General features: G+C 52.9%; 3 protein-coding genes across 3 annotated transcripts; 1 reads left to right on the top strand and 2 right to left on the bottom strand.

Annotated features, from left to right (window-relative positions):
• Positions 1-35: 35 nt before the first annotated feature.
• GT037_002866 (fad-binding domain-containing protein) lies at positions 36-2061 on the bottom strand (the record flags this gene model as incomplete). The annotated part of the gene is made up of 3 exons (XM_038927913.1): positions 36-1036; positions 1087-1670; positions 1727-2061. The coding sequence occupies 3 exons, from the start codon at positions 2059-2061 to the stop codon at positions 36-38; spliced, it is 1920 nt and encodes a 639-aa protein (XP_038789191.1).
• Positions 2062-2612: 551 nt separating this feature from the next.
• GT037_002865 (dihydrolipoamide acetyltransferase component of pyruvate dehydrogenase) lies at positions 2613-4295 on the bottom strand (the record flags this gene model as incomplete). The annotated part of the gene is made up of 4 exons (XM_038927912.1): positions 2613-3725; positions 3775-3998; positions 4074-4120; positions 4195-4295. The coding sequence occupies 4 exons, from the start codon at positions 4293-4295 to the stop codon at positions 2613-2615; spliced, it is 1485 nt and encodes a 494-aa protein (XP_038789190.1).
• Positions 4296-4844: 549 nt separating this feature from the next.
• GT037_002864 (uncharacterized protein) lies at positions 4845-12828 on the top strand (the record flags this gene model as incomplete). The annotated part of the gene is made up of 5 exons (XM_038927911.1): positions 4845-8961; positions 9010-10834; positions 11171-11234; positions 11465-11900; positions 11966-12828. The coding sequence occupies 5 exons, from the start codon at positions 4845-4847 to the stop codon at positions 12826-12828; spliced, it is 7305 nt and encodes a 2434-aa protein (XP_038789189.1).
• Positions 12829-12947: the final 119 nt, after the last annotated feature.

Genomic DNA, 12947 nt, shown 5'->3' with positions numbered 1-12947 from the left:
CTCATATCTCTTCCTTGTAATCTCAAGGATCCGAGTTACAGACCTACCTTGCATAGTCTGCCATCCTGCGTGACGATCCACTCTCTCTTCTTACCATCCACGTCTCTGATCTCCCACTCATCACTGCCAACACCCCCAATCGCCCAAAACAACCCTTCGGGATCATACTTCTTCTTGACTATAGCCAATTTATCGTAGTTACTTCCAAAGAACGCTTCCTTCCACTCCCAATCCTGCGCGTCCCCCTCATTGATATAGCTTCCACTCCCTACCGTGACACCCCGCCAAACCTGCATATAGGCCTGTAGCCTCTCATGCCTTTCCGTCATCGCCTCATGCGAGAGAATGGGAGCTTGGCCATCCCAGTGTGCGTTTGGCTCATAGGCTTGGGCATGTAGAACTGTGGTGCGAAAAGCAGGGTTCACGGCGTTGTTGGGGTTTCCAGAAACCGAGATGGTAGGTGCGTAGTTCATGCCATGGAAGGTTAGGGAGCCGTTTTCGACAACGTGACGGATGGCGAGGTGTGATGAATCTAGAGTAGAGGTATTGGAGAAGGCGGTACGAGGAAAGAACCGGGATGCTATCATTGTGTGGCCTGTTATTTCGCCCAGTACCCTTTTGAAGAGATGTGGTGGTTCGTGTTTGTATCCTTCTTGATACGACGGTGAAGATGTGAGAGACCGTTCTACTGTGGGCATAGCCTGTTGAATACCCAGATCATTTAGCTTCTGAAGTAGCGGGCGCACGAAACGTCGATGTTCTGTTGTAGTTTGGTTTGGTACAGATATACTGACGGTGAAAGTAAGCCCCGTAGTACTACTGCTAGGGTAAATGAAGCTGTAACCCAAGCCGCCTGCATCACAGATGGCGACTGAGAATTCCCAGTACGCTCGCATGCCAGCCCAGAAGGTTTCCGTGGAGATCGGAGGCGCAGTCGATCCGCGGTCGGGTGTGGTCGAGAAACGGATACTGCTCGATGCTAGAGGCGTGACTGGGAACGCTTTAACGACGACAGACGTGATGATCCCGAATGTTCCTAGTTATTCGTTAGTGGCTGTAACTTTTCCCCATGTCGGGAACATGTACCTCCACCACCTCCGCGGAAAGCCCAGAACAAATCGGCGTTCTCTCCCTCATGTGCTTCTACCACCTTACCATCGGCTGTAACAGCCGTGATGGCAAGCACCTGATCTGCGGCCAGTCCATAATAACTAGTATAGGAGCTATGTCCGCCACCTTGGAGGAAACCACCTGCGATACCTACGGTCCCTCCTCCTGCAACGATCATGACCATGTTCTTCTGTCGCATCAATGTAGAACCTTCATAAGCCTGCACACCAGCGGCGTATGTAACCGCTCTTCCCGTATATGAACCAGTGGGCGATGTGTAACTAGGGTCGTACGCTATGCCTTTGAGGTTGTGCGTCCATACACTAAGAGAATAACCACCGATGGACTTCCCGTTGAAATCATGACCCGAATTCTTGATGACGAGCCGAATGTTCTGATTCCTAGCGAAGTTGACTGCGAGTTGAATGTGTCTTACTGTAGTGGCTTTGACAACATACTCTGGCCAACCGCCTTGGGTACAGTTTGAGTCTGGCTGTGAGGTTGGCGTGCATGTATTGCCAGATGCCCATTGAGATATGATACTTGCTGGGTCATCGGAGCTGTCATAATCAGTACGATAAAGATGAAAGTCTATTTCTTGTCCATGTAAACTCACTGTAGATTCATGCCTGCCCAACTCCCCTTCAACTGGTCGCATTTTGCAGCACTGTAGCTCTCGCCAGCATAACAGACACTGGCAAGCGGCTTGGGCTTCAACAACGCACCACCGAGCGTATTGTTGAAAGACGCCCAGGCATCCTCGCTCGGCCACTCAGCGTCACGTGGAATGATCTTACAGCTACCAGACGTCGCCGTCACCGATGCACTACCAAAACGCAATGCTTGATTGCGAGCCGCGTCCTCGCCAGTGAGTTGTTCGCGCTCCCAGTCGAAGTTAAGAGCGGTAGTCGTCGCTAAGAACAGAAGAGAGAAGAGGGTAAAGTAGAGCATCTTCAGCAATTCGTGAGTGCGGTTTGAAGTCTCAAGATACAGAGGAAGCTGCGAGGGGATTCTATGGGAAAGCACCACACCAGAGCCATACTCAGGACAACATCTTCTCTTTCGTTGTACAACGACCATCTATCCCCACCTGCCCTTCGAACGCCTCATTTGTGGGGCTGTATGTGGTTGTCGGGGGTGCTAAGCCTGACTTATAGTTTTCATCTACTGTCCTGCACATACATGCCGGCTATATAGCGTACCCGCCGTCCCGGTCCTGCGTAGAACTTTCAAGCGAAGACCCTGGTCTAGATCTACCGTTAGCCCAAAGGCATCGCGACCACACAGAAGGTGTAAAGGTAGAAATCGTTTTGAAGAAGTTGGGATATATCTTTTCATACAAGGAATTATCATGCAATACGACAATTGGACATGTGATCATGGGGGATAGAAGAAGTGCGCCATCCGCTGTACATAAGATCGTCTGTCCCTGAGATCCAATCTCATCTAGCCCAATAGTAAAGTTACACATTCATCCCAAATGCACCGAAAATAGAATCAGATTACAGCATAAGCTCGAGAGGGCTCTCAATGGCCTTCTTGAGCTCACGCATGAACTCGCCACCGACAGCACCGTCGACGACCTTGTGGTCGAAGCTGCCGGTGATGACAATCTGGTCGTCCCATTCAACGCTTGCTGTGCCATCCTCAGCCTCGCCTGGTACTGCAACCTTCCTTGTTGTGCCGATTGCGACGATGCAAGCTTGTGGGGGGTTGATGACGGCGGTGAATCGCTCAACGGCGGGGTTCATGCCCATGTTGGAGATGGTGATGGTTCCGCCCTGGTATTCCTCAGGCTTGAGCTTACCATCGCGTGCGCGCTTGCCAAGGTCCTTGATCTGGGAGGAGATGGACTGGAGACCGAGCCCGTTGACGTTCTTGACGATAGGAGTCATGAGACCAACGGGGGTGGAAACAGCGACGGAGACATCGACAACGTTGTGCTGGCGGATGATGACCTTGCCGTTCTCCTCGCGCCATGACGAGTTGGCAGCAGGAACCTTGCGAGCGGCAACAGCGAGAGCCTTGACAAGCAAGTCGTTGACTGAGAGCTTGTACTTGCCGTCAGCGGAAGCGTTGAGAGCCTCGCGGAGCTTGAGAAGCTTGGAGACGGAGATGTTGGAGGCGACGAAGTAGTGGGGGTTCTGCTGCATGCTCTCGGTGAGACGGCTGGCGATGACCTTGCGCATGCTTGTAGCCTCAGTGTCCTCGTAGGCAGCTGCGGAGGCGCCAGCAGCGGGGGCAGCACCTGCAGCAGGCTTGAATTTCTCAATGTCCTCCTTGGTGACCATGCCACCCTTTCCAGTGCCCTTGATGGAACCGATCGGGACGCCCTTCTCGAGCGCGAGCTTCTTCGCGGCAGGGGAAACGCTGGGCTGGCGCTGGAGAGCGGTCTCCAGACGGTCACCGGTGGATTCAGACTCGATAGCAGCAGGCGCGGACTCGGTCTGGGCAGGAGGAGCGGTCTTGGAGCCAGTGTTCGGGGGCTCGCTGGCCTCGGCAGCGTTGCCCTGCTTGGAGGGAGTGTCGGCCTTCTTGTCACCGCCGGCGTCCTCGATGGAGAAAGACTCGAAGGCGGAAACGTCCTCGCCCTCGTCGACCATGACAGCGATGGGCTGTGAAGGTTAGCAATGCGTGCCTGTGACAGTCGGAGCCTGAACTTACGCTTCCAACAGCGACGTCCTTTTCGCCAGCGTCGCGGAGAATCTTGGCGATGGTGCCCTCTTCCTGGAACTCAAAGTCCATCTGTGCCTTGTCCGTCTCGATTTCGACGAGCACATCACCGGGCGCTATTGAGTCGCCGACCTTCTTCTGCCATGCGCCAATGTTGCCGGAGGTCATGGTTGGGGAGAGGGCGGGCATGCTGATAACGCTGTGCGAGGGGTAGGCTGCGAACAAGAGGCGTTAGCAACGCGATCACCACCGGAGTTTTTGACCGAGGGGCAGACGGTGAGAGTGCTCACATTTGGAGGCATAGTATCGTGCAAGCGCGGCCAGGGCTGGTGTGCGTCTGTTTACAGGTGTGTCAGCTGTGGTCTTGCGAGGGCGTTGGCGGGAGGGCAGACACGGCTGCAGGAGACTTACGCAGAGCATCTCGAGGTAGGGAGGGCGCCGCGTAGCGCAATTGACCCTCTGGAGCTCAATTGGCTTCCCGCCCTGGACAGCAGAGTCGTGGTGGCAGGCATTGTGTCGGGATGCCGGTGCGCTGAGATTTACTCGAGACGACCGAAATAGGCGTGGGTGGGTGGGAAGAGACTCGTCGGGCGAGAGCGACAAGCTACAGCTGTATGCTCGGGCGCTGGTCGGGGCTGGAGGAGATGGAAGGCAGTTCAACGAAAAGTTTAGTGCAGTTGGTTGGAGACCCGGCGACTAGCGTTCTCTCCCGATGAGGGTCTATGCTGGATGCGACATTTCCCGGAAGGCCCTGTGAGCTGTGGCTCGGGCGCTGTGGCTGCCACTGCCACCCATGTGTGGCGCCCCCTAGCGTCCCGCGCTACCAGTGGACTGGTCGTCGGGGTACGTAACTAGCAAGGAAAGTCACAAAGTGTCATCTCACATAGCAACCCTGGGATTCGTGCTGCACCATACGCGGCTTTGCCAATTCGCTTCCCGTCTCTGTACTGCATTGCGCCCGTACGAGTCGCCCCTGCCTTGCATTGCCACCTTGCGTCGCTCCTTCCGCCATGGTTGCTGAGGACAGGGTACTATTACGAATCTCCCGGACGTGAACGACCATGGCCGATACCGACGCCCAGCCAACGCAGACAGACCAGGTGGACAAGCCCAGGAGCATGGAGGAACAAGAAGAAGAAGAGCGAGAAACACATCCATACAACACAGGAGGAGAAGAGGACAGCGACTCGGATTCCGAGTCGGAGCAGGCATCAGCATCAGAGCATGGAGAGGATACGTCGTCCCCAGCGCCCGAAGCTCCACAGGAAGAGGCGGATACCTCGACACCTGCACCTGCGCCCGCGACCGAAGCGCCATCACTAAACGTGCCCGATGGCGGAGATGCGCCGCGGTCATCCGAGCAGATCTTCGACCATCGTCTGCCTCTGGAGAATCGACCGCGAACCGACTCACAGTCCACCGTAGCCACCACCGCCACGCGACCATCCACGAGAAGCTCCCTCGTCTTCGTCGTCACTGCGCTCGAGACAATCGCAGCTTCAAAAGATGCCAGGAAGAACAAGAAGCTTGGGGATAGCACCAATGCCGCCCTGTCTGCAATCAAGAATGAGGGCGACCCGGCACGCATCAACCCCGAGGTGCTCTTCGAACCGCTCCAACTCGCCTCCGAGGCTCCCAACGTCCCCGTGTCCATCACAGCGCTCGATTGCATCGGCAAGCTCATCAGCTACTCGTACTTCTCCGTGCCGGTCGAACCACGCGCCGACAACAGCGAGGAGGTGCCTCCTCTGATCGAACGAGCCATAGACACGATATGCGATTGCTTCCAAGGAGAGGCTACCGCGCCAGAAGTGCAACTGCAGATTGTCAAGTCGCTGCTGGCAGCCATCTTGAACGACAAGATCGTTGTGCACGGAGCGGGACTACTAAAGGCTGTGCGACTCACGTACAACATCTTTCTCCTGTCTAAATCGAGCGCGAACCAGCAGGTTGCACAGGGCGCATTGACTCAGATGGTTGGCACAGTCTTTGAGAGGGTCAAGACGAGACTGGCTGTCAAAGAGGCTCGATTGAACCTGTCCCGGTCATCCTTGAATGAAAAGGGCCAGTCGGAGGAGAGCGTACAGCAAGATGAAGGCAGCACAGAAGACACTAATGGCTCTGAAGCCAATGGTGAAGACGGAGAGGACGAGCACGACGCTGAAGCTGCCGAACCCAGCGACAAGGCCGTCGACCGACATACGGGTCCTAAAATTACACTACAGAGCTTCGAAAACAACATGAGCTTCAACGACGACCGTATACACGATAATGCACCGACGCTGGTGACTCGCATAAAAGGAAAGGCTGGATCGCGACATGCGTCCGGACAAGAGAGCTCGCCTCATGTCAACACCGAAGAGGAAGAAGAGGATGAGATATTCGTCAAAGATGCGTACCTTGTGTTCAGAGCCATGTGCCGTCTGAGCACCAAGGGTCTGACAGTAGACCATGCCCATGATGTGCGCTCGCAAGGCATGCGTTCCAAACTTCTCTCTCTGCATATGATCCACACCATACTCTTCAATAACATTGCTGTCTTCGTGTCACCGTATGCCACCATTCGCAGCGGGAGCGACGAACCAACCAGTTTCATACAGGCGGTCAAGCAGTACCTCTGCCTGAGCTTGAGTCGGAACGGCGCAAGCTCCGTGAAGCAGGTCTTCGAAGTCGCTTGTGAGATCTTCTGGCAGATGCTCAAATACCTGCGCATATCACTCAAGAAGGAAGTCGAGGTATTCTTAAAGGAGATATACCTTGCAACTTTAGACAAGCGAAGTGCTCCTGCATTTCAGAAGCAATACATTTTGACAATATTCGGAAGGCTTGCTGCAGACCCCCGGGCACTGGTAGAGATCTATCTCAACTATGATTGCGACCGCACCGCACTTGACAACATGTTCCAACGCGTCGTTGAACACCTGTCCAAGATATCCAGCAACCCTGTCACCATCACAGCCGTGCAGCAGCAAGCGTATCAAGATCAGCGAGAGAAGCAATCGAGACAGATGGACTGGCAGAGCCGGGGTACATTACCGCCATCACTCACGACTGTATCTATGAATTCGTCGCACGACACAGAGCATGGCTATCCGCAGGAGTACGCCATGAAACAGGAGTCTCTGGAAGCCCTGGTCGAGATCCTCCGATCTCTCGTCAACTGGGCTCAGCAAGCCCTGCCTGAGAACACCAAGCAAAATAACCCCGATATGCGACCATCACTCGACGACCTCCGAGTATCGACAGACACAAGGTTCGCCGCAGAGTCTCCAATGGTGGGAGCAGACTCCGGGACTGTCACACCGCTTGCTGAGGATGACTACAGCCAACTTGAGAAGGCAAAACAGAGAAAGACCGCGCTCACAAACGCGTTGCGGCAGTTCAACTACAAGCCGAAGCGTGGGTTAAAGGCGTTGATTGCGGAGGGTTTCATCCCTTCGAACAAGCCCGAGGACATCGCTCGCTTCTTCCTCGACAATGACCAGGTCGACAAAACAGCACTGGGAGAGTTTCTTGGAGAGGGTGATCCCGAGAACATTGCGATTATGCATGCTTTTGTGGACTGGATGGACTTCACTAAAACCCGCTTTACAGACGCCCTGCGGCGCTTCCTTCAAAGCTTTCGCTTACCTGGTGAAGGTCAAAAGATCGATCGCTTCATGCTCAAATTTGCTGAACGGTACATCACCGGTAACCCCAACGCGTTTGCTAATGCCGATACTGCATACGTTCTTGCATATTCCGTCATCATGTTGAACGTCGATCAACATAGCAGGAAGATGAAGGGCCCTCGTATGACACCACAGGAGTTCATCAAGAACAATCGTGGTATCAACGACTCAGCTGATCTGCCGGATGAGTACCTGCAGGCTATCTACGATGAGATCTCCCAAAATGAAATCGTACTGAACACTGAGCAAGAGGCTGCTGCAGACAAGGGGTTGTTAAACCAACAACCTGCGGGAGGATTGTCTAGCATTGGACAAGTTCTGACGGGTGGTGCCCGCGACCTACAGCGAGAGGCGATTGTGCAAGCCTCCGAAGCAATGGCTAACAAGACCGAGCAACTTTACAAGCAGCTCCTTCGGGCTCAGCGAAGAACAGCTGCGGCTCTTCCAGTCTCCAAATTCATACCTGCGTCATCTTCCAAGCATGTCGGACCTATGTTCGAAGTCAGCTGGATGCCAATCCTGACTGCGCTCTCTGGCCAAGCCCAAGACCACAACATTGAGATCGTTCGCCTGTGTATCGAAGGCATCAAGCTAGCAATCCGGATATCATGCTTGTTCGACCTCGATAGCTCACGACAGGCTTTCGTGGCTTTCCTCTCGCGCTTCACCAACCTCTACAACGTGAGCGAGATGAAAGCCAGGAACATGGAAGCGTTGAAAGCCCTGATCGAAATTGCCCAGACAGAGGGTAACCTTCTACGAGAATCCTGGCGTGAGGTCCTCACATGTGTTTCACAGTTGGACCGTTTCCAACTCATCTCTTCTGGTATCGATGAACGTGCCGTGCCCGACGTGCTCAAATCGAATTCAGGCACGGCACAGTCGCGTAAAAATCTCAACGTTCCAGCCAATCGTCAAAGACCTAAATCACAAGCGAGCACCATGAGCTTTCATTCCGAAGTAGCCGAGGAGAGTCGGTCCACCGACATCGTCCGAGGTGTGGACCGCATCTTTACCAATAGTGCGAACCTGTCTGGTGAAGCTATCGTAGACTTTGTGAAAGCGCTTGTTCAAGTCAGCTGGCAAGAGATCCAGTCGTCTGGGCAAAGCGAATCACCTCGCACTTACAGTCTGCAGAAACTTGTGGAGATCAGTGGTTACAACATGACGCGTGTTCGTTTTGAGTGGACCAACATCTGGCAGGTGCTTGGCGCTCACTTCAACGAGGTCGGATGCCACACCAACACTAATGTCGTCTACTTTGCTCTCAACTCACTAAGGCAACTTTCGATGAAGTTTATGGAAATTGAAGAACTGCCCGGTTTCAAGTTCCAGAAGGATTTCCTCAAACCCTTCGAGCACATCATTAACAACACAAATGTCGTCTCAGTCAAGGATATGGTACTACGTTGCTTGATCCAGATGATACAAGCGCGAGGTGAGAACATTCGATCTGGCTGGAAGACAATGTTCGGGGTCTTCACTGTGGCCGCCAGGGAACCGTATGGTATGTTATTCCTCCGTTCCAGTCTGTACAGCTGTTGATACATAGCAGAGGGTATCGTCAACCTTGCATTCGAGAACGTCACTCAAGTATACAATACGCGCTTTGGTGTAGTCATTTCGCAGGGCGCGTTCGCAGACTTCATTGTTTGTCTCACGGAATTCTCGAAGAACTTCAAGTTCCAGAAGAAATCGCTACAAGCAATAGAACTGCTCAAGTCGTCCGTGCCCAAGATGTTACGGACACCCGAGTGCTCTCTATCCGCCCGTGCTGGGTACTTGAAAGATTCAGAAAAGGGCTCTTCGATACCCAAGCAACCCAGCCGACAAACGCAGGAAGAGCAGTTCTGGTTCCCAGTTCTCTTCGCCTTCCACGACGTCTTGATGACTGGTGAGGATTTAGAGGTCCGATCAAGGGCGTTGCAATACCTGTTTGATACTTTAATCAGCTATGGTGGCGACTTTCCACGGGATTTCTGGGACATGCTTTGGCGACAGCTTTTGTACCCCATCTTCATGGTGCTGAAGTCAAAGTCAGAGATGACAAAGGTTCTGAATCATGAGGAGCTTTCAGTATGGCTCTCGACCACTATGATCCAAGCTCTCCGCAACATGATCAAACTTTTTACCCACTTTTTCGATTCGCTGGAGTACATGCTCGATCGGTTCCTGGATCTCCTTGCCCTGTGTATATGTCAAGAGAACGACACCCTAGCGCGCATCGGCAGCAACTGTTTGCAACAGTTGATTTTGCAAAATGTTCAGAAATTCCAGGCTGATCATTGGAGTCAGATCGTCAAGGCGTTTGTCGACCTTTTTCAAAGAACTGAAGCAACAGCACTGTTCTCTGCTGCGACCGGCGGTTCATCTGCACAGACGAATTCGACAAACGGCACTGGTAAGACGTCAGATTTGACAACTCCCACTAGTGACGGGCCACCTGGCGAACTCTCGCTCCAAACACCTGCTGAAGAACCGAAAATGGACAACGCGCTTGGAATTAATGGCCTATCTGGCGCAAGACGACCATCCCTAGTGACCTCAGACTCTGCGAGCATCAGTGGCGGCGTTGAGCAGCGTATGCCATCGCCGCTGCCCAAGCGCCAGACTCAGGAATTGGAAGACTACCGTCCCGACGATCAGACCCTCCAGCAACCACCCGTGGTTGTCACCGCCGCTCGCCGTCGCTTCTTCAACCAGATCATCACGAAATGCGTCCTACAACTTCTCATGATCGAGACGGTACAAGAGCTCTTCACAAATGAGGCTGTCTACGAGAAGATACCTTCTGGTGAACTCCTCCGCCTTATGGCCGTGTTGAAGAAGTCGTACCACTTCGCTAAGCGCTTCAATGCGAATCGCGATCTGCGATCACGTTTGTTTAGGGAAGGTTTCATGAAGCAACCGCCAAACCTGCTCAAGCAGGAGAGCGGATCGGCGTCGGTGTACGTTAGCATTCTATTTAGAATGTACCACGACACATCCAACGACCGCGCCGCCTCACGCGCCGATACCGAAGCCGCCCTGATCCCGCTCTGCGAGGACATCATTGCCTCCTATGTCGATCTTGACGAGGAAACACAACAACGCAACATCGTCACTTGGCGCCCCGTTGTCGTCACCGTGCTGGACGGATACACTGGGTTGCCCGACAATGATTTCGAAAAGAACATTGACCTCTTTGCGCCGCTCGTCGTTGGGCTTCTAGGTACGGAAATGGCACCCGATGTACAAAGAAGCGTGCAAGCGCTTGTCGGACGCATCTTTGAGAGGAAGCTGGGTATGGAGAAACAACCCCTCATGCCGGCAATTAGCCGGAGTCCACGAGGCAGCTTTGTGGGCAGCCCTAGCCAGAGGAGGGTCAGCAAAAGTGGACGGTAGAGTGACTCTTCACTCTGTGCTCCTGTAGTTTCTTCCCAAGGTTCGATAACTCGACACCTGTTGATTCATATTCTGTTCTTTTGGGTCTGACTCTGCAAGCCATGGTTACTTGTTGGCTTAGCACCTCTCTATTCTCTTTCTGGCTCTAAAGCATTGCCGCCGAGGTTAAGCTTTCTTCAAAGGGCGTTGGTAGGCGCGAATTTTGGTTGTGTTGTACAGTAGCACGATATCAAAAACCGCATCATCTTCTCAAATTTCTTCCGCAGTTTTACATTAGAGCAAGAGAATCAAAGCAAACAGCATATTTTACAACTTGTCTTTCCGACCCACAGCTCTGGCGATCATCTAATCATTTATCTGCGTGATCACCACGATCGGCAGAGCCGCTTCATGCAGGTACGACCGGGGAAAGCTTAAACCCGAAAATGCTCAACGTCATGGAACCTAATTGCCGTTGCTGGTAGCATGTACCACCCGGCATCCACGTAAGGAGTGTGTAAGGTATGACGTTCGTTAATGGCTGACATCACGATGCAGAAGCGGGAGAAGCTGTAAATGCTTGTTTATATACGAAGCTTGTCCCATGTCCACTGGTGAAGAAAGCCACCGGATTACAGTACTAAGAGAATATCACGTGGGAGATGCGATCCTCAATCCTCTCAGTCGTTGCCTTGACAGGAAGTGCCGCTGCGCAAGTCACTTTTCAAAACAGCAGCGGTTCAATTCTGCGAGTCGATACAGGGTCATACGGCCCGGAGATAGAAGAGTACCACTACTACTACTCGCAATGGCCTATAGGTCTCGCCATTTCATCCGCCGGCCGTTTCTTTGCAACCTACACACGCGGCAGCTACGCCTATACACTCGGCGAAGTCGTCAACAAAACTGCCGAAGTACCATATCCATCCGCGGGCCTCAATCTTCCTGTTTCACAGCTGAACACGAGCTGGAATGGCATCCCTTTTGGTAGTGGGAACAGCACAGGGCTGATCAGCGTACAAGCCTTGTACATCACTCCAGAAAATGATAGAAGACCTGAGACACTCTGGGTAGTAGACACAGGTAAGAAATGTTTCTGTACCAACTATATGTGAGATATACACTGACTCCGTAAATGTAACTTTTAGGACGACCCACCATTATGGACGCAACCGGCGCACCATCGATGCCATATGCGCAACCCGGCGGACCCAAGATCCTCGGTATCAATTTGGCAAACGACAGCGTTTACGCGACTTACACCTTCCCACCTAGCGTCCACTTCCCGGACTCCTACATGAACGACATCCGCTTTGACTTGCGTCCAAACACCACGGCGTCCAGATCAGGCGTTGCTTACATTGTCGACAGCAGTGACGAAGGACGACCCGGGTTCATCATCCTAGATCTAGGTACTGGCAAAAGTTGGAGAAGACTCACACAACACCCATCTACACTGCGCGTAGATCGCGACGTACCTTCTTACCAAGGCAACCCGTTTTACCAACGTACAATCGGTCAGCCTATCCAAACGCTACGAGAGGGACTTGACGGAATTCAGATCAGTGCCGATGGCTCGACGATCTACTACAGCCCCCTGACATCAAACTATCTGTACTCTGTCCCCGCCGCAAACCTCCTCACACCTTCTTCGGATCCCCTTGCAGAAATCATGGCCGCGAACAACGTTACGAATCTTGGTCAGCGGGGCGGAAACGCAAATGGCTTCGAAGGCGATAACAACGGTTTGGTCTATCAGTGCATGCCTGAGCACAACGCAATTTATGTTTATGACCCGGAAACGCTACGTACAGAGCCTTTTGTGAGAGATCCACGTATCATCTGGCCGGATGGAGCGTCGATTGGTGAAGACGGCTACCTTTACATGAACATCAACCAATTGCCGTATCAGCCAAATTGGAATGAGGGTGTCGATGGGAGGACCTTTCCAGGAGCAGTGTTGAGGGTTAAGTTGCCGAACGGGGGAAAGAAGATTATGACCTTGGGTTGAAGGTTTAATGTGTGGGACTGAGAGGGATGGGGTCAAGTGAGATAAATCACACGATATTACATCACTAGGCATAAGAAACAATATACAGAAACCCGATGTGATGATGTTTCTCTTCGTTC

The sequence above is a fragment of the Alternaria burnsii genome (genome assembly GCF_013036055.1).
Source record: "Alternaria burnsii strain CBS107.38 chromosome Unknown 746, whole genome shotgun sequence".
NCBI lineage: Eukaryota > Fungi > Ascomycota > Dothideomycetes > Pleosporales > Pleosporaceae > Alternaria > Alternaria burnsii.
The sequence above is the reverse complement of the archived record's forward strand: the minus strand, read 5'-3'. Positions and strand labels throughout refer to the sequence as shown.